The following is a 22,079-nucleotide window of genomic DNA, read 5'->3' as shown; positions in this document are numbered from 1 at the left end:
AAGACATCTTTTGGTGCCTAGGATGGCCAGGCACTGGCTGGACTTTTGGGGTGCAAAGATGAAGAAGACATCCTGACCACAGGTCAATGGAAGACACTGCAGGCAACCGAATGGTGCCAGCACTGTGTAGCTGGTACTAGAATGGAGAGCTGTACGGCAGGTACAGAAACCTCAAGGAGGAAGGACAGACTTTGCATGGGCAGGCAGGACCACACAGGCCAGGAACCAACTGAGTTGCCAGTGGTGAAGGTGAGAAAGGGCCTCCAGCTGGAAGGGACAGCGGGAACAGACGGCAGGGCATGTGGTGTATGGTATCCTGAGGAAGGGCCAGTGCTTTGGGCAGGTCAGGCACCTGTGGGGCGAGGCAGGTGCGCAATGCAAGTGCAGGAGGCTTTCAAACCTGGCCAGGCCATTGTGGGATATGCACCACGAGAGATTATGTCTGGGGCAGTGAGAGGAGTGGGCAGGAGCAGACAGAGAAAGGAGGCTGGGCCAGGAGGTGATGACTGAGAAGAGAGAAGAAAACAGTGACTAGACACATTCAGGAAGGAGAGAGGCCTGGACTCTGTGGAGGGTTAGATGTGGCACCCTCCCAAGCTGGCTTGTTCTGGCACTTCACTGCTTCTCTTCCTGGGTGGGTGTGAGGGGGAACATGAGCAGAGTTGAGGTCTCTGCTTGGCTGCATAGAAGGAAAGAAACTACTGCAGGTAAACGGGCACGGCAGCACCTACAGAGGCTACCCACTCGTGGCGGGCTTCCCTTCCACTGCGGCAGCTTCCTGCAAACAGCCGTCCCCACCCCTCACATCCAGCCTGCTGCAGTATGCTGCTTAGGGCCTGGGAGTGCATCCCCCCTCCACCGTCTCCAGCATGCAGAACTTGGGAAAATCTCTGAGCCTGTCTCCTCACCTGTAAACGGGGTGATAAGCTCCCAGCTCAGTTTCTAGGAGGATTCAGTGGGATACCACACTGAATGCACCAGTCACAGGCTGGGGGCACAGCAGGAGCCCAGGGAGTTGAGTGGATCAGCAAATGGAAATAGTGAAAATTCAACACACTATAATGTTAGGCCTGAGGTTTCAACTGAAATTTTGTTTATTTTTGCATCATTTGTTGTTGTCACTTGTGTTTAGTAATAGCTCACAGACACCAGTTCTTTGAAAATGACTAGGCCTCTCAATTCCAGTTCTGTTTTTTTTTAATGTGCCCATTTACCAAAGACAGGAATGGTGAGTCCTGGTTCCTTTGCCCTAATGCGCCCCTCCCATTCTGGCTTCTCCCCACTGACTGTGCTCTGGGTCTGGTCTGCCAGCATAGCCAAGGTCTTTCCCCGTGTACCTGGACCCCCTCCAATCTGAGTTCACCCAGGCCATAGCCACCAGAGTCAGATTTTCTGAGCCCTGAATCAGGATGTGTGGTCAGGGAGGAATATTGAGGCAGTCCCAAAAGATTGGGGCTCACATATTAACACACCCAACACCCACTCTGTTGTGCCACGCCTGGTACTGGGATCTGGGAGCATGCATATGGCCAGATGTGACTCTGCTCTCCAGGGATCAGGAGCTGTGGGGGCTGCAGATGCCAGAGCAGCCAGTAAAAATACAGGGGCACTGGAGGCCCCCATATGACCTGCAGAGCCTACAAGAGACACTGAACCCAGCAGAGAGGATCAGGGGAGGCACCCCAGGGGAGCTGACCCTACAGGGACAGTCCAGCTGAGTTAGCTGGAATGTTCTCCTCTAATCCACTCGTTTGCAAGCTCAGGGCAAGAGTTCTGTTTTATGCCGCTTTTGTGTCTCCCAGCAACATGCATTCAGCTGAGCCCAGAGCAGACATTCATAAAGACAAAGGAGAAAAAGGAGAAATAACAGGAAGTAAGGAGAAAAGGCAGACAGGCCATTGAATGCTGAGGGCAGTGGCAGGGTGGCATCAGCGTGTGGCAGAGAGAGGGATATGGAGTCAGAGAACTTATTTTGTCCTGACATGTCCCTGATGATTTCTCTGATGATCAGCTTCCTCCTCTGTAAAATGAGTATAATAATGAGAGTACCTAGAACACAAAGCTGTTGTTAAGCTGAAAAGATTATTTTAAATAAATAATAGTCACTAAAAACTTTTAATAATTGAAATATTTTAATATATAAATAAAGAAGCATTTTTAATAGATACTACGATTATTCTTCTTATAACTGATATGTTGAGAAATAGCCTTCCAAAAAAATAGTGACTACACACCCCAGCAGGCAAAGGATGGTTCCAGAGGTCACCATAGAGAGCCAGAGGCCACCTATGAATCCTAACACTGAACTGGCTACTCTTTGAACAGTTCCTCCAGCTTTTTCCCAGCCAAATTCCCAGGGAAAAAAGCCAGGAAAGGGAGGCCCAGATCCATCTCAAATCACACCCAAAGGCTGGATAATTAGAAAGGAAGCTAAGAACCCAGGAGAAAGAAGTGAGATCTTAACAAGAAGAAAATAAAATGATCATTCAAGTCCTAGAGTGTGCCAAGGACTTCCACTATTTGTTACATCAAGATGATGTCCTGGTTTATTACTGAGGTATCAGGACCTCAAGGAGGTGACAGGACTTTCCCAGGTCATGAAGCTAAGAGGTGACAGGGATATGTCTGAGTTGTGCAGCTGAGTCTAGCCCCAAAGCCCAGAAGTTCTCCAGATCACCTCTCATTACCTTAACACAAGGACTCAAATGCAACAATCAGCTCCTTTCACACAAGCCCGAGGAAACCAGATCTGACAGCTTGGCCAGATGCACCAGAAGCCTCCATTCCACCAGCTCCCTTTATTCCACCAGCACCTTTAATACCACTAGGTCCTTCTATCCCACCAGCTCCCTCCTTCCACCAGCTCCTTCTACTACACCAGTTCCTTCCATACCATTCCACCAGCTCCCTTCATTCCACCAGTTCCTCCATTACCACCAGCTCCCTCCAGGCACCAGAATCCTCCATTCCACCAGCTCCCTCCATAGCACTTCCATGACACAATCAGCTTTGGAAGAACTGCAGCCCCAGAACTAAGAAAGAAAGGCTTCTCTGTGAGAGTTCTCATCTTCTCAAACAAGCCTGATAAATGATCTTTCAAAGAAGTATCTTTGTGTGGCCCTTCACAATGACTCCAATAGCCTTCTTGCTTTTAGGAAAGACAAAAATTCCATCTGATTCATTCAGCGAATCTTTCTCAATTCATCTCTCCCCATTCCTTTCTCCTCTCATTCTCTCTCACAGTATAATTGCTATTCCAGGAGGTGCCACATTCCATCCCAGGCTCACACACTCAGGTCTCTCCAGGTCAATTTGAAATGTGAAGTCATAAGGTTCCACTTTCGTGAAGGTATTAGAATGAGGGACAGATGCATATTTGCCATCCCCGTGGTCACCTCTGCTTTGAGCAGTATCCTGGAGGGGTGTCCAGGCACTGCTTACCAGCACCATGCTCTTTAAGACTAACTGGGAATTCTCTGATTTCCAGCCCTGGTTCTCCAGCCCAAATCCCTATCCTGAGCTCCAGACAGGTTACATCCAAGGGCAGCCAAACCACCATCCACAGTCCATACCTCACAGGTGCCACACACTCAGTGGGTCTCCCCAAGCCAGGGTCTCTCAACCTACTGCTCCAGTGAATAGCATCCCTTGGGCCAGTCAGCCAAGCCAAACACCAAGGAACCTCCACCATCCTTTCCTCCCACCAGGAACAAATCTTGTGAATTCCACCTCCACAACAGCCCCCCTGGGCCCCAAGCCCCAATGCAGGTGACAGACTCTTCTTAATTGCTGCCCCTGCCTCCTCCATAGTCTCTTGGGTCCACCCCCACCTGGCAGATGCATCCTCCGCGGGGCCCAGAGGGAGCTCTATTGAAGAAAGCAGAAGAGGCTAACGAATGCTCACAGCTTTACTCAAACAAATTTGTTCCATTCCTCCCATTTTGTTCTAAGCAGCAGGAGCCACCACCCATACTTAACGCTGTGGAAAAGGGCTGCCACCGTCAAACCCCAACACCCTCCTTGCTGACCCCCAGGACGAAGTGAGTCAAGCTGCGTGGGGGGTTTCCACAGGCCCAGACCCTAACTGAGCCACTCCTTTGCTCTGAGCTGACTCACGTAGTGCTAACTGAACACGCCAGTTACTTACTGCAGGCAGAGAGAACAGAAAGGCCGGCCAGGCCCAGCTCTGAGCACTGACTCTGCCACTTGCTAGCTGGGTGAGCACATCACATTGTTGCTCTGAGCCATAGTTCCCCTCAAGGAAATGGAGGGTTGTATCAGTCTCTCAGGCACTTGTAGGCATTAAATATGATTAACTAACAACATCACCAAAAGTTGCCAAATAAAAGGAAAAAGAAAAACCTGTCCAACACCACCACTGATAACAGGGCCACAGATGTCATTCTGATACATTCTTTCCATGTGTTTTTACCTCTGTAGATTTGTGGGTGTTTTCATAGTTCCAGTCCTAGAAAACATATGATTTTAATCTCTGCTTTTTTTCTCTCAACCTTCTCTCTGAAGTATTTACCAAAATTATTACATGCCTTCCTAACCATCATTTTTAAATGACTGCTACACAAGGAATAATTCCATCAAAAACATGTAACACTCTATTTGGTAAGAAGAGTAAATTTTTTAAATAATTCTAATTTTTCTGTTCTCTGATTTTTTCTGATTAGTGAAACAATACATGGTCATATAAAATTTGGAAAGCACAGGGAAGTAAAAAGAAGATGAAATATCTCATAAACCCATAATTCAGAGTAAACTAATTACTTTCTGGAAAAAAAAAAGGGATTCTTAAGAAACTTAAAATAGTCTGAGAAAGTTGTTAAAAATCTAGCATTGTTTCCAATACTTTGATTTTATTAAAAAAAACACTGCATTCTTATACATGAATGTAGGAATTTGTGATGATCTCTGCTGCCAGGACAGGTCAACTTTCCTGCCTGGCCCTGTGCACATACATTATATACCAAGATACCATGCCCTCCCCTTGAAACTGCATGCTTATTCTTAGTGGTTCCTGCACACAGTTCAGGCCAAGTTCACTGGGACCATGCTGTGAGCCAGACACTGAAGCTACAGCCAAAAATAAGAGCAATCCCTGTTCTCCAAGAAAGGGTCAGCAACTAGGGAAGTCCCACATTCCTGTGGATGCACAAGGAGGTGCCACATTCCCTCCCAGGCTCACACACCCAGCCGCTCTAGCACAGATTTAGCAGGGAGAAAGCGAGGGATAGAAATAGACCAATGTGTTTATCCAAGTACACACTCCAATTCTTAGATAACCAACCAAAGGGCTGTTTTCACTTTCAAAGCCCCAAGTCACAGTTGACACAAAACCGCTATGCTAATTGTGTATTTATCATGTACAAATCCAATGCTTTGCATGTATTCTGCACTTCACCCTCATAACAACCCTCCATTTGATTATCTCCATTTGACAAATGAAGTTTACTGACTTGCTTGTGGCCATATGGCTACTACAAAGTAGAAACAGGGCTCAAGCCTCACCAGACTGCTGCAGTATCCATACACAGAACTACTTCTCCTTCTGCCCCCATTGTTGATAATTGTCCCCTAAATATCTTTTAGGTCTGCCCACATCTATCTACTCACCATCCTTGTTTGAGCCACTATTTTTCACTTGGATGATTGCAGTAGCCCACTATAGTCCATCAGCCACATAAAAACCAGTGTGCCTTTGTCAAAACTCAAATCTTGTTACTCCCCTTCTTAAAGTCCTTCAGAGGCTTCCTTTATACTTCTAGCATAAAACCTAAATTTCTCCATACAGCCTACAAAGCCTGGAATTTTCTGCCTCTGTGCACTTCTCCTTCCTTATCTCTGCCTGCTCCCCATTCTCCTCCTAGAGCCCAGCCCTCACTGCCCTTATTCCTATTCAGCATTGGGGCCAGCCTCAGGACCTTTGCACAAGCTGCATTTTCTTCAACCACCTGAAGTCTGAAATGACTTCCCCAGGATACTTCCCTGAAGATCTTCCTTGCATCCTCATGGAGCATGCCTCATGGCTCCTTCACACAATTCATTAGAGTGATAAATATTTACCAGTCCTCCTACTGCCATCTCCACCAAGAAACAGAAAGTCACACACTTGGCTTTTAACACTAAGAAGTCAGCCTTTCTCTCCTTTGTCTTTTCTATATTTTGTTGCAACCAACCACTGACTAAAATTTCAGCTTCTTTATACATTTCCATCATATTTCCTGGAGATTGTGATGGAAAGGCAAGGAGATGGGGTCAGGAGGAAAAAGAAAAAATGGGACACATTTATCAATTACCAAATTACCTGAACATTCTGGAGCAGAAGAAAGAATAAGTAGTCAGTCCTCAAGAGCAGAGATTTTGTTATTTGATTAGATTCAATGACCCAGACAGTGTGGCCTCAAGAAATCCTCTAAAAATAGCCAGAGTCATTTTCAGCCCTCCAGTAGTACCTGCTCCACTAGCATGAGGTGCCTGGAACTGACTGAGGCCAGCTTTCCCTTCTCTCTTTCTGTTATACCATCAAGAAACTGACCGTAAATTCAGCAATTTTCGGCACCCGGAACTTCCCTTTGTTCTTCTGTTCAGGCTGATACTCCGTTCTTGTCTTCACTATCACCTGAAATATTTAAACAGTGTTAGCACACATGGACATATTAAACATTTTTATTTTTCTTCTCTTTTATTTAGTAACCAAAATTTATTATACATCAAGTAAAGATCAGAAAATAAAGAAACTTCCTTAAACACACACAAGAAAATAGAAAATTCAAATTATCCGTAATACTTCTCCATTCTAACTGAGACAACCATCGGTGAAAATTTTGGTTACATCTTTCCAGATGTTTTCTTATGCACATACATACATATATTATATATACATGCTATTTATGCAAACATATATTTTCTTTTTATGAGATGGATTCTTACTTAATGAATTATAACCTGCTTCATCACACATTATATTAACATTTTTTCCATGTAGCTAAATATATGATTGTATTTTTCTCTTCTGATGTAGCATAGTATTTCATTGTGTGAAAATACTACAATTAATCTAATTAGTCTCTATTGTTGAACATTTAGCTCATTTCCACAATTTGGGTTATACAAACAAGCTATGATGAATATTCTATAGCTAAACCTTTGCACACATACTTAATTCCAATTTGATTAAGGGACTTCCACAGAGAAAAACATTAAGGTCCACTGAATCTATTATATCATCTTATTTTTCTAATGTCTGAATATTTTGCAGAGGTTATTAATATTTTATCAAGATACACTGTCAAGGTACCAAGACATTTATGGAACTCCATCCCACTGTGTACAGCAAAGTGTAAGAAAAAAGAAACTTGACAGATAATCAATAACTATTGCTGAGTGCCATGGTGTCATGGGGAACACAGAAACTGTCAGAGCCTCAGGGCCTCACCTGTAAAATACAGGCAATAATCATAATCCTAATCCCAGTTTAACAAGGTTGTTTTGAGGGTTAAATGAGATGATATTGAGTAAGATCTTTGGAGTCATTTATTATGTTCCATAACTAGATCGAGCACTTCATATACCTTATCTACACATTACCATCATTTCCATTATCCTGGAAACTGAAGCTCAGAAAGGCTAGGTCACTTATCCAAGGTCACACAGCTAAAAGAAAGCTATCTTCTAACCATGATCACTCTTACTTCTCATAGGAGCTTAAATTACTCAATTTTCACTAAAAAGCCCACCAAGTTTTCCTGGAGACAGCAATCAAACATATTGACTAATGCAAGAATTCTACTATGAAGAAAGTTCTTTAAAATCTATGAGGCATACCATAAACTAAATGTAGATCAAAAAGGAAAGGATAGGAAACTTATTGAACATCTACCAACTAACACTTCAATATGTTAGTTAAGGAGGCTCTGGGACCCAGCCCACCTAGAACATCTCTCCCTCCCTGACACCTAGAGGCTATTTGCTAATGGAAATCCTGCTGTGGGGTTGGAACTGATGTTGTCAATATTGTAGGGTGGTGGCAGAGTGTGTACTGGGTTCCAATCCTAACTCTGCCACTAGGCCTTCTCTCTTGCTTTTCACAACTACAAAATGGAAAAATAACCATAACGCCTCATTGGATTGTTGCGAGGCTTAAATGATTTACTCTAAGATGAGCAGTCAGACCATTCATTCAATAATAAATATTATTTTAATTATGCCAACAACCTGAATGAGCTTGCAGGAGGACCACCCAAACCAGAATGCAGCCCCACTGACACTTTGATTTTAGGCCTTTGAGACCCACAGAGAACCCAGCCAATGCATGCCTGGACTTCTGACCTACAAAAACTGAGATAACAAATTTGTATTATTTTAAGCCATTACTTTTTTGGTAATTTGTCACACAGCAATAGAAAATTAAATGTGCTTTTCCACATTGTTTGGTAATTTGTCACACAGCAATAGAAAATTAAATGTGCTTTTCCACATTGCCAAGTCCATCTCAACCATTTCTTGGCTTGATCCCTTTAGTTCTAGATCCTTGGCCATCAGACTGTTCTCAGACATCACACATCAGATATTAAAAAACATTTGCTTCTTAGTCCTTACTCTGCTCCTCTAATTTCATAAACATCTCTCCTAAAGCATCTCAGAAAGCTTAAAACCATTTTCATCATTCCATGTAATCTTAAAAGACTCTATGCATAGCCAACGTGTTGAGACAGAAGACAGAACTAAAAAAATATTACTATCAGGATGAGATAATAAATGATCATTATAGGCAACATCATTGTAATTATCATAATAAACATTTTGTGGTTGCATCCCTAGCATCCATTTCAACCAAAAGTTCCCCATTATTCCCTTCAGGAACTCACCCCTACCCTGCTGTGCGGCAGGCATGTGGTTTGGTGGGACTGATCCCTCCCTTAATGATAGGGGTCATCCCTGATTAGGTTAGCCAATCAGGGCATACTATCCTATAGATCACACAATTTGACTGGCTCAGAGATGGGTATGTTACCGAATTTGGATCAATGAGATATGAGGTAATAGTGACAAGTAACTTGGGAAAAGAAGTCCCTTTGCTCTTGATGGATGTTCCCCAAAAAGCATGATCTTCCTCTGGATGATGTGGAGGCCCTGAGTCCTGAAACTGCTGTAGAGATTGCCACAATGAGGAGGAACCAGGATTAGGATAAAAGCAGCATATAATGGAGGGCAGTCCCAAGAGAAATCCCGAGAAATGGAGATGGGCCCTAATGATACCCTGCCCTCTGGATCACAGCTTGCCTGAAGTGCGCCCTGGACTGTGAAGTTTTAGGGGCAAACATATATATATATATATATATATATATATATATATATATATATATATATATATATACACATACATGTGTATGCATACTTTTAGGGACTTAATCTAATTTGGGCTGGGTTTCTGTTACTTCAGGCAAAAAGCTCTCTATCTGTTACAAATGTGTTTCAAAAAAAATGAGCTGAAAAGCTATTAGAATTTAGTAAGATGGGCAAATGCTAAATAAGTACAATAAAATCAATAGATGTTCTTGGGGCCAGCAAAAATCACCTCAAAATATAACAGGCTCAGCGAAAGATACACACAAAAACATTCACAGACACTTTTTTCATAACAGCCCAAAACTGAGACTAACCGAAATGCCCATTAACAGGAGAATGTATAAACTGTTGTTTATTCATCAAATGGAATGGGACACAGTAATACCACACACACAGACATTACACTGAATGAAAGAAATCTGACACAAAAAGTGAAATACTATGTGATGTCATTGATTTCAAGTCCAAAATATACATATACAGTAATTTATAATCACACGATTTATATGATATTTATAATAATATATATGTTTCTTATAAAAGTATCCCATTTACTATTATAGTAATGGGGGGTGCTGAGTTTAGGAAGAGTTAGGATCATAGCCCTCCCTCAAATCCTTGTCCTGCTTCCCTGACCCCCTATTAGATGTTGTTTATGCCCAGAGTGACTTTCTAATGAAAATAGTTCTTTTGGCTTCAGAGCCCCACTCCTCAACCACAGAATTCAAACACAGGCCAAGGGACAGGTGAGTACCTGACTCTGTGTCATTCCTTAGTCGTCTGCTCATGTCTTTAGCTAAGGCACATTTTCCCCAAAAGTAACCCAGGTTGCTAGATAATATTTTACCTTTGCCCCTACAGAAGTGTCAGCTCATCAGAACCCCATCTCCACTTCAAAGCTGTATCTTTGCCCACTTGCCTAGAACAAATGGGCAGTCTGCTGGCCTTACCTTCCTTGACCCCTCAGTAGTATTTGATAGGCTTGTTCATCCCTCCCCCCTTGGGTCCATGGCAGCCCCTCCCTTGGTCCTTTTCCTGCCCACTGACCAGCGCCCCTCAGTGTCCTCTTCAGACTCCTCCCCTCCCGCCTGGCCTCTCAGTGTCAGGCTTTGTCAGGGCTGGGTCATGGGCTCTCTGCCCTCCTACAAGCCCCCTCTGAGCATTCTTATTCCAATTCATTTCCAGTTCATCTTTATCCTCATAACTCTCAAATTTATATCTCCAGCTCACACCTCACTCAGCACTCAGATTACCCTACTGGACATTTGCCCTTGGACCGACACACCTAAATTTACCACGTCCACAGCAAAGCTCTTGGGTTCACTGCCCAACCTGCCCCTAAAATTTTCTTCTCCATGTAATCCCCAGCTCCGAAAGTGGTTGCATTATCCATGTCATTGTTTATGTCAGATCAAATACAGGAATCTCCCATGATTCTTCCCTTCCTTTCACTCCTTAAATCCATTCCATCACCAGCTACCGCTTCCTCAGAAACTTCTCTCCAATCAACCCATTTGTCCATTTGCACTACTGCCACCCTAGTCTAGAGCATCACCACCTCTCCATGAATGGCTCCTCTGGTCAGCTTTCTTGTTTCCATTCTTCCTTCCCAAACCCAGAGAAAAGAGCTTTTATGTCTGAAGGAACAGCATCTACTATCAATCCTTCAGAAGACCCTCAGAAAACTTGGGGGAACCACAGTGAGGTGGTTTTGCATGGCCAGAAAACAGGGCCGGTGAAGTGAAGGGTAAATAGAGGTTCTGAACTGAAGATTAACTTGAGGGCAGTGAGTAGCTTAGGGAAAGCAATAAAACAGAGAATGGCTTCCCAGGTAGTGGAGAAGCCTCTGGCCACAGTGGAGCTACCCTGGAGAGATATAAGGAGCAGGGGAAATACAGCCCTACCGAGTTACTGGAACCAGCCAACTACTGGGTATGTCATGAAGTTTAGTGTTCTGTTCCCATGGAGTGAAGCCAGAAACAGTCCCCTTATGTAAAAGGAGATATAGTAACAGCCAATTCTTTTCTTTATGACTATGAAGGGGAAAGCATAATAAATGTTAGCCAATCATTATTAGCTGTACCTTGGAGAAATCAGCTTTCATAAGCAAACAAAGAAAGAGAAGAGAAAATGAATTTCAAAGAAAGCCTCTCTTTTCTGCAGCTGGAAAAAAAATGGAGCAAAATGGAGCCCTGTGCTCCTTGATTAATAACAGAAATGGGGTGGGGGTGGTGAGAGGAGAGGACAAAGTCCTTCTACTCTTTTTATTATTTAAAGTAAAGTGGGGTTTTAAAAATATTTATAAAGATGAACCTCCAGATTTTCAAATATCATTGTGGATTTGGGAAAAGAAATAAATTTGTTTTCTTTTCATATTTATACATCAGTCCCCATTGTCCTGTCAGTGGTTGATATGAAGAACATAATTTAACATAATTGGCATTGTGAAAATGGGATAAATTATTCATTCCTAAAGGGCCCCTCATCTGGATATATTCCCCCTTCACTGACAAGGCCAGATAATACATGGTGGTTCAGATGGCGCAAAGTACAGATCATAAAAATTTAAAATACTACTTCCCAGGATTATCAATAATGAAGAGGTTCCCACATGGAGAGGCCCCAGGATTGGCAGGAACAATAAATAAAAGTACAGAGGTGCTGACAAGGAGCAAGACTGTATTTTTATGAGCTGGACTTGCACAGGCCAAAAATAGATCTAAGCTGTCCCTTTCAGCTCATCCCTAGAACTAAGATTAAAGTTCAGAGCAGAACAATGACTGGCTGTCTGCTGAGCATCCACCATGTGTGAGGCACTGTGCAAGGGGCCCTACTGATGTGTACTCAGTTAATCCTCATAATTCTCCTTACAATAATACACTGCCCTATCCTCAGTCATCTCCTTTAAATCATTACTATTCCCATTTTTGGAAATTTAGCCTCAGAGAGTTCAATCACCTTCCTATGATCAAATGAGTAGGAAGTGGTTGATCTGGTACTCAAACTGGTATTCAACACTTTCATGTTTGTTTGTTTTTTAAATGGGTCAGGGGTACCCACTACCACTGGGCCAAACGCTTTACAACCTTCTCAGCAAACCTTTCAGTGATTCTGAGATAGGAGTGATGATCCCATGTACAGATGCGGAGCCTGGGTCCTGGAGAGCAGAAATGATCTGCACCTCACAGGGTCAAACCTTGAATCTAAGCTTCTGGCTCAGATCTATGTGCCACCCACTAGTAAGACCATCATTCAAGAATCGTATCACTCAAATTCTGATCTGATGACACCTGGCGTACAATAGGAGTTCCATAAACACCATTGACTGAATGAATAAATGAACGAATCCCATCTCTAGAGAGAAGGTGAAGTTGCCCAGAGGGGGCTTGAGTGTGTAGTTGGGCCCCCTCACACATCACTCCACACTCATTTCTTTGAGTTTGAGTCTCTTTCCCTGGGCCCTTGAAGCTTGAGACTGGGCCCAGGACACAGGGTAAAATGTCATTGCTCAGACTTAAGTTAGTGACAGTGTTGTCCTACTCCATCTACTCACAGACAGGGAGATGGGGGCTCAGAGAGGAGAAGGAGTTTGCTACAGATCATACAGCAAGGCTGAGTCGGAAGCAGGACTCTAGTATGGACATGGTCACTCCCAGTCTGAGGCTCTTTCTGCGGGACCACGTCTCCTTTCCTTGCTGAGCCTTTACTTTCTCAGAGGCAGAATGGAAAGTTGGCTGGTAAGCCCTCAAATGGACCAGCTAGCCCAGTAAGTCTATGACTCTCCAACTATCTGGCAGTGCATACCCTGGGGCAAAATAAGGGACTCTCCATATGGTCCTCTACAGGCAGCAGCCAGCTCCTTCTGCCCTGAGCGGAGGCCAGCCGCCTGGGCTGTGGTCCTTACTGTGGAGCTCCACAGCTTTGCCACTGGGCTTGTCCTCTGAAGGTTCCCGAGGCCCAGACCACTTGCTTCTCCACCCTCCTTGAGGCATGGGGTCAGCCCTGTCTCTCCAGGAGCAATAATCCGGATTCTGGGACTGAATTGATGATGATGACCACCATCACCGCCACCTTGCATTGAACATTTCCTCTGTGCTGGACACTGTGATAAACACCCAACATGCATGTTCTCACTTCACCCTGAAAACAGGTCTCAGAGGAAGATATTATTCTCCTTGTTTTAAATGAGGAAACAGCGGGACTGAGTGGTTAATACACTTTCACAGAGTCACACAGCAAGTAGGCGGTGGAGTTAGGGCTCAAACGCAAACTGCCCTGCCGTAAACGCCTCCCTCAACAGGCAGAGCCTGGCTGGTTCTGTGAGCGACCATGAACAGGTCACTTCAGCTCTCCTGCACTACTTCACCATCTGTAAATGGGGGTGATTTTTAAAAAATAAAAAATGATACATCTTATGGTAAAAAAAGGTATGAAAATTATAGAATGAAATTCTTCAAACTGGTCTCCCCAACCCCTATCCCTACTCCCTAAACAGTTAATGGTTTCTTGTGTGTTTTTCCAAAACTGTGAATTACAAGAATGAAACATAAACACGTATGTATTTCCACCAATGGGATCACTCCATTCCACACTCTTTAGAGTTGCTTTAACAGAGCAATGTTCCTGTCCCTTCTTCCACATTAGCAGAAGCAAATCTGCCTCATTCTTAGAAGAATCACTGAGCATTCCACACCCGTGCCCTAGAGTTCAGTGCAACCTCATGGATACCCATACAAACATACTCACAGAATAACTTCCTACCAGTATGAACTGTACCAATCACATGGTATATATAGTTTAAATTTTATAAACACCCTCTGAAAACCATTGCACCAAATTATATAACAAGAGTGTACTGAGCCTTTGCCCTGGTGTTAGCAACACTAGACATTATCAAATGCTTTATTTTGTGGCCAATCTGACAGGTAAAAAATTATATTTTGTTTAAAATTTTATTTTTAAACAATAAAGAATTTCTAATCTGCCTAGTAGTCATTTTATATCTTTTTTCTGGAATCCCCTAGCAGTCAGAGCCTTTGCTCCAGCCTGGGGTGGTTTGTCATCCGTCTACGAGAGTCCCTGAGGAGCAGGACAAGGAGGCTCTGGAAGCCGGGGAGCCACAGGGATGTGCACCTCTGCTGCTCTCTGAGGGGGAGACCCACAGTTCTCTGGTCCTGTGCCTCAGGGGAAAAAGAAGCCCTCTAGTGAAGCCACAGGAGAGGCCAAGAAAGCACACAGACCAAGTGACAAGAGTGGCATCTCCTTTGCCCAACATCTTTCCAGGTCCACCCCATTGGGCCCCTGCATTCCTGGAAACTCTGTTCTTCTCAGCACGCTTCACTTCTACAGTTATCTTCCCAAAATGTCAATTTCAGGAGACATATGCTGGACGTCCAGTGACAGGTAACTACATCAATGAGCACCATCTGTGTGCCATTAGACAATTTTCATGTTTTTCCTCAGTTACCCTGTTAAGGAGATACGCTCATTTTACAGTTGTCAAAAGTCAAATCCCAGAGATGCTAAGTAACTTGTCTAAAGCCACACAGTAAGTAAATAGCTTAGCTGAGATGTAAACCCAGGTCTCTAGAACTACAAAGCACATGTGGTCTACCATGCAAAATATGAAGTGTGCCAAACATCAATAATTGATCTCTATGTGTCTGCATTCCTTCCCTCCCACAACCAGGGGAGCCAGCCTCCTCCAGGATGTGTAGACTTAGTAATTAGTGCAAAAGAAAGGAACATTTGCACAGAGCTTGGCAGCTGCCTTGCTGAATATACAGTTCACCTGGGACTTTGCCAAGGTGGGTTGTGCCTGTCTGTGGCTTGTTTTCTGCAAAACTGCCATCGATTAGTTGCCATCTCCCAACACACCTGCGTGCAGATCTTGGCTACACTGTCTTCTTTTAGTGAGTCCTAGACAGCATTTCACCTCTCTGAGCCTGTTTCTGCTTCTGTAAAATGGGGATAATGGTAGCAAACTGACAGTGGGGTTGTGGGTACATCTTGCTTATTGTGGTTACTTAGATAAACCAACAGCTGTGAGGTCCCAAAGGCATGTCCCAGAATTTAGTATCTACAGATTGACGTTTCAGCTTCTCAAGAGCTTGCCTCCCATTGCCTAGAGAAAGCCACCCAATTGCTTAGATTCAAGTCTATTCCGCCACGTGTCAAGTGGAAAAACTAAGCTCAGCTTTAAGCTAGGCAAGGGACAGGGGGCCTTGCTCAGCCAGCCTTCCCTACCGCCCACAGCATGCCAGGACGAAGGCTAGAAGGATGAAGCAGAGCCAGAGCCCCAGAGCCTCGGCAAACCCAGCACCAATCTGCATAAACGACCGACCTCCCCATTCCCACTGACACCGCCCCAGTGCCCACCACCACCGTATCCTTCCTGAACAGACAGTGACCTTCTGGCTCATCTCCTGCCTTTCACTCTCTTCTCTGCTTCCACCATTCATGGTGGGAGTGCTGCAGGAAACCCAGTTGCCTCTCTTTTAGGGAAATTACCCTGGTGCTGCAAGAAGGATGAATTGGAAAGAAAGAGGAAGTAGATAGCAGGAGACCAAGCATAATCCCTTGTCCAGAGCTCCTTGTGCTGACATCAAACACAAGACTCTTCCTAAAACAGAAATCTGATCCTGTTACTCTCCTGCTTTAATCCCCTCAAGAAAATACACTGGTCTCCACATAAACTGGCATCCACCCCACCTTACCTCCCAAGTCTCTTACCTCATTCAGTGTGCCCAGCCAACCTGGCCTACTGACAGTTCTTCCAGGTCCCTCAATGCTTGTCCACGTGCTGGTCCGTCTGCCCCTTACTCCCCTTACCAAAGCATCCTCTTGGTCTCAGCCAAGACTTAGGATCTTCCTTAGACGGACTTCCCTGACCATTCTTCAATCATAATAAGGTCCCCTTAGGCCCTATTTCTCTCTTACATTATAGCACCATACTTTTTCCTTAATAGCCCTTCTCATGACTTGCATCTCTGCACTTTTATTTGTGTGATGGCTTGTTTGAAGTCCTCTTTCCCACTGGACTGGAAGCTCTATGAAGGCAGTGGCTGTGCCTTACTTTTCATGGCTGTCTATGCACAGCCTAGCATAGTGCCTGGCACATAGAAGGTGCCCAACAAGATGTGCTGGATGAATGGGTGGGTGAGTGAGTGAGTGAGTGAGTGAGTGAGTGAGTGAGTGAATACCTTCCAATGTGATTAGTATAGCCATAGTGTAACTACAGGTGGTCGATAATGAAGGACCTAGAATGCCAAGGTAAGGATTTGAAGGTCATATCCTGTAGACATGACTGAAAAGGGTTCCCAGGGGAGGACCTAGTCACAGTCTAGAGGTCTGTCTAAGGTGCAGTGTGGAGGCCTGGTTAGAGTGGCAGAAGAGGTGGAACACCAACCATGAGGCAAGCCAGTCTCTCCTCCTGAGGCGAGGACCAGACCCTGCAGCACTGGGTGTGGAGGGAGCACTGGAGGCTGGGATGTTCTTTCTGAAGGATCGTCCCAGGCTGTACCTGCAGGTACGGGGGCAATCAAGGAGGAGGTGTGGCCACAGAGGAAGGAATGTAGAATTTGAGGAAGAGCTCTCCTGGGGGCGGGAAACTTCTCATTATTGAAGGCAGCATGGTGCAGAGGGAAAAACTGGTGTGTCGGGTGTACCAGTTTTCCAACGCCTACTCTTCAACTCTGTTTGTGAAGCTTGGACAAGTCACGCCATTGATCTGAGCCTCAGCTTCCTCATCAGTGAAATGGGCACACAAATACCAGCTTCACAGGACCGTTGGGAAGATTAGCTGAGATAACAGATGCGAGTGCCTTGCAAGCCCGTTCCCAGCCCGGAGCAAGGACTGCAGGCATGCTCATCCTCTTCATTTAACCTCCAAAAGGTTTTCCTCTTTGGAAATTTATGAAACTCATATTGTATACTAAAGAGTATTTAATGAACAAATAGAAGGATGATTGTCACTATTACATACCAAGCATATTCTGTATTTTACATTTTAAAAAATGTAATTTTGATTTTTATCTGGTGTTAAATATACTTCTTTCTGATAACCATTTTAGCATCACACACTCACCATCTGACTGGAACCTAGTCAAAGAGCTGACAACTGGTGTCAGGATTCACTTCTATGTAGCTCTAAGAGATGAGTCCCAGTATTACCATCCCCACTTTACACACAAGGAGGCTGAGGCAGTTTAAGAACCTCACTTCAAGCCATCAGCCCAGGTAGGCCAATAAAAAGTAGGGCAGGAATGTGAACCCACCTAGAGTGGTGGCTCCAGAGTCTGTTCTGGTCACTAAGCATTTGGAGGATCCACTGGTTTCTTGAGTGCAATTCACCTTTAACATATCTGTTCTAATGTCAGGAGATAAAACTTGTTTATTCTTGTAAATACTATAAAATCTAAATAATAGCACAGAAAACTGCTAATACAATTTATCTCTCAGAAAAGAGGAGACAGGCCTAAAGGAGGAGAAACAACTCATACAAGTTGCTCTGTGGGCTAGCAACTGATCTCAAACTAGAGCCCAAGTCTGGACTTACAAGTCAGCTGGCTCCTTCTTTCTGCTGAGATGGAAGGTTCTGGAACAACACTGCGTGGGTTCTGGGTTCTCCAGACATTGCCAGGATGCTCACCACCTATGTGTTTTGGGAAATTACTGTACCTCTTCATGCCTCAGTTTCATCATCTTTAAAAATTGGGTTTAAGTAGCAACTCTCTTATTGGGTCCTATTAACTAGAAAGGATGAAAGAAAATAATGTGTGTGCACATGTGTGTATATGTGTGTGTCTGTACTTATGGCTTAGAACAGTATCTAACACTTAGGAAGCACTTGACAAGAATAATTTTTATTCTCTTACAGTTCATTTTGTGTCAGGCACCTTACATATGAAGCCACATCTAAGTTTGCTCAGAGCATTGTGTGGTAGGTGTGATACCCCTCATTTCACAGAGGAGGAGACTGAGGTCCTCCTAGTAGAAAGACTTTGTCACGAACATCAGAGAAAGTCCGTGATGTGCTCCTGTGAGAATGTGTCCCTGTAGGCATTTGAATCTTTCAGGATGCATTGGTTTCCCTTTCTACACATGCAGGTCCAGTACATTTATCCTTCAGGCTTTGGGGAAGCTTTTTGGTACATCTGGACTGGGTGCTCCATGTTTATTGGGCCTGTCTCCTCTCTCAAGGAGAAGTGGAAATGCTTGGAAGCAGGAGAGAATATGGTGGGGGAATAATGGGAGACAGAGACCATGGTAACTGGATGACTTACAAGTGTGCGTAGGGGTTAGGGGAAGAGATTGTATGACCTTATCAAAATCTCTTTTCCTTGCACAATTCTTGGGATATATAGATTTTCGAGGCTGTAGGTATTGGCTAAAGGGTAAAGATTCTTCCTGAAACCACATAAAACCTCAAGAGAATATCTTCCTTCTCTTCTCCAATTTTCACTATATATGGGTTCAAATTCCAGCACTGCCACTTACTCCTTCTGTGAGCTTGGAAAAACTAACCAAATTTCTCTAACCCTTCAGCTTTTTGTCCATATATGTGAGTGCATAATCCCTGACTCCCAGGGGAAGTGGGCATCTAGCACAGTGGTTCTCAACTTTGGCTGCACACAAGAGTCACCTGGAGAGATTTAATTAATACTGACGCCTGGGTCTCACCCCCCAGAGACTCTGATACAAATGTTCTGTGATGTGGCCTGGATATCAAAATTTTGAAAAGCTCTCCAGGTGATTCTAATATTCAGTCAAAACCCAAGAACCTCTGCTACACACATAGCAGATACCAATTAATACTCTCCTTTCATTTTCCTTAATGTTAACTGCCTGTTCAAATTATTTTTGAAGGTCTTATCATTCTCTCAGGATATCTCAAGGAGTCTTTATTTCTGCCACCATCATGCACTCTCTCATACTGACAACCTCTGCACTTTCAAAACAGATGATGACTCAACCCCCAGCCAATCAGCCAGGCCCTTCATCTAGCTTTGGCTCCTCTTCAGTTCATTGGATAGAGCCAGTTGGTTAAGACACACAATGCCCTCCTGGAGATGCCAGGGAGAAAATCAAACAGATGGAATGATCCATTGTTCACTCTTCAGCCAGGGAACTCCATCATTTGCCTCCAAATCTCTCTCACAGTGTACAAAAGCTCACATTATAAAACCCCAAATTCTCTCAGGTAGATCTTAGACAATAATGTTTCTCCCGTTTGCGTCCATGGCATAACTCCCCCACCTTTGTATAAATGCCCACCTCTGTCCTTCATGGACTACTCCCATGTCAGGAGATGTGCCATCAGCCAGTCACTCATTTCCAGCCACGCCTCCCCCAAAGACACTCTACTCCAGTCATGCTATTTCCCAAAAGCTCTCCATGCTTTGCATATATGTGCCCCTTGACTTAAATGTCTTGTCCTCCATAGTATATCTGGAAGGTTTTTACTCACCTTTAAAAGCCAAATTCAAATGTTCTCCTCTGCAGTTTACCTTACCTGTCCTCCCAGTCCCCTCCCCACCCCAACAGAATTTAGTTGTTTCCACCCCTGTGTTCTCACAACCTTTGTAATGCTCAAGTATAGCATCTACCATAATGCATCATATGAACTGTATATACTAGATAGGGTTTTTGTAATTTGTCTTTTTATAACCAACTTCTAGCACAGGGGCAGGGCTTTGGCAGGTGCAAACTCAATGTTTGTTGGGCTGCATCCAAATCTCTGTCCTCAAATCTATACCAGTCAATTTTTTATACACCTTCCCAAAACAATCAAGACAATTTTCTCTGTAACCACCTAGAAGCTTATTACTACTGATCTGCTATGACAAAACTTTAAAAAGGAACAATTAATTTTCCTGCTCATGTATTTATATGTGAACAATAAAATGAACAGACACCATAAATTTGAAATAACACAAGAGATGTCTCTGCATTTTACAAGGAAAGGAACATATTTGGCTGATGAGGGAATGAAAGGGTTTGGTGAGGGCGGAATTTTTTCCTGCTTTGTTTCCTGAGATGGGGGGCATAGGGGAACTGATGAGAAGAGCGACCACTTTACCTTTTCTGGAGCAGGCAGCTGTAAGTGATTAACCTCCAAAGGAGTGATGAGAGGGACGGTCTGGAAGCCATCCTCAGCCGAAGGCGGCTTGGTTCCCTTCTCGCTGGGGTTGCTGTTCAGCTTCACCATCCTTATGCCTTTCTTCCCAGACCTAAGGCAAGCAGTGGGATGCTAGTTACGGTGGAAGGTGAGGCAGGGAAAGAGAGGCTGAAGACAGGGAAAATAGCACTGTCCTCAACAGCTCCACTTGGGAGGCTTCCGGTGTAGAGCTCAGTCATTGATCTTTCTCTAGATTTCCTGACATGATTTCCATTACCCAGTGAAACTTCTTTAAATCATCAAAATGTGCCACCTGCCGACGGGGTTCAACTGTCCTCAAATTTGGGAAAATCAAGAAAAATCCCAGACTGACAAAAACAATATACAAGCTTTAAAAATATATCCAAGCAACTAGAGCTAATGTAGTCATATAATCTCAGTAAAAAAAAATTATTCTTGGTACAAAATTAAATCCTATTATTTTGGGTCACCCTGCAGTATGATAAATTTCATCTTACCACCCTGGTTACTATTTTATTATATTGGTTTTCCTCCAGCAATCTCCCTAAAACACAATACATGCCTTCAGTGTCTCCATGTATAATGTTTCTTTTCACATAATATGTAGGTTGTACAGGAGATACAAATTCCTAAAGCAAAAAAGAAATGGCTTGAACCCAACCCTGTTATTCAGCCATGGAATGCCTCCGTTTCCTCAACAGCGAAGGGCCATCGTTTTTTGTTTTTTGTTTTTTGTTTTTTTGCTTCCATGGAAAGTTAGCAACCCCCATACTGCAAGATTGCCAACTAAATAAACATATCACAGCTATTCCTCTCCAGCTCCCTTGGAAGTCAAATGCTGCTCCCACCCCACCCCCAGAAGCCCAGCACAACTGAATTTCTCTTGTCACTCCTGCTGATGGAAGGTTATTAAACAAAACAGGGTAGTTGTAGGGGTAAAAGCGGTGGTAAAGGGTTGGAGTATATAGGGGAGTTGTTATAAGAAAAACAAATGCCTACTTACTGTGCTGCACTCTTGGGCGTCAGAGCAGATTCACGCCAATTTGAAGAGGAGGAGGACGGCCAGGAGACCTCCCTCCTCAGCCTGAGCTTGTGGTGCTGAAAGGACAGCGCCTTGCCTGTGTCTGGATTGGGAGCTTCTGAGAGCGAGGCGCCAGCGAGAGGGGAAGAGCTCCTGGCAGCTGCCTGCCTGATCGCTCACTCTCGCCTCCTCCCACCGAGGAACGGGCTCCCACACCACCTGTCATCTGGCACCACCTGCTGTTTCCCATGCATGGCCACAATCAAGGCATGGGACAAAACGGTTTCAAGAAAGTGGAGGGATTCTGGCCACAAAAAAATAAACCAACAAAGTTAACATACACGATATAACAAGCAATCCTTTAGCCTTCAAAACAACTGGAGAAGGAGGCACATTCATTGGGAGAAGGCACTACTCCTAAAATCTTCCAGGACAATATTATGAGGCACAGAATGGTTCAGGACATGCACCATCTCTGACCTGTGGTAAGGAGTGAAGGGAAAGTAATATTTATCTCCCATGCAGTGGGCACATTTCCAGGCTCTTTCAGACTCTTTT

The 22,079-nt window shown here is 44.1% G+C and overlaps 1 protein-coding gene across 1 annotated transcript in view; it reads right to left on the bottom strand.

Moving 5' to 3' along the window:
- The window catches only part of NSG2 (neuronal vesicle trafficking associated 2), a 54,784-nt gene extending 33,087 nt beyond the window's left edge, over positions 1-21,697 (bottom strand). The window contains exons 1-3 of the mRNA XM_073232409.1: positions 21,504-21,697; positions 20,441-20,591; positions 6,548-6,631 (exon numbers count right to left, since the gene is read on the bottom strand). Of these exons, the coding sequence (XP_073088510.1) occupies positions 6,548-6,631; positions 20,441-20,569 (213 nt within the window). The 5' untranslated portion in view covers positions 20,570-20,591; positions 21,504-21,697. The remainder of the gene's footprint in view (positions 1-6,547; positions 6,632-20,440; positions 20,592-21,503) is intronic.
- Between the last annotated feature and the right edge of the window lie 382 nt (positions 21,698-22,079).

The sequence above is a fragment of the Manis javanica genome, chromosome 1 (assembly GCF_040802235.1).
Source record: "Manis javanica isolate MJ-LG chromosome 1, MJ_LKY, whole genome shotgun sequence".
In the NCBI taxonomy this organism is placed as follows: Eukaryota; Metazoa; Chordata; class Mammalia; order Pholidota; family Manidae; genus Manis; species Manis javanica.
Note: the sequence above shows the minus strand (reverse complement) of the source record. Positions and strands in the feature narration are given on the sequence as shown.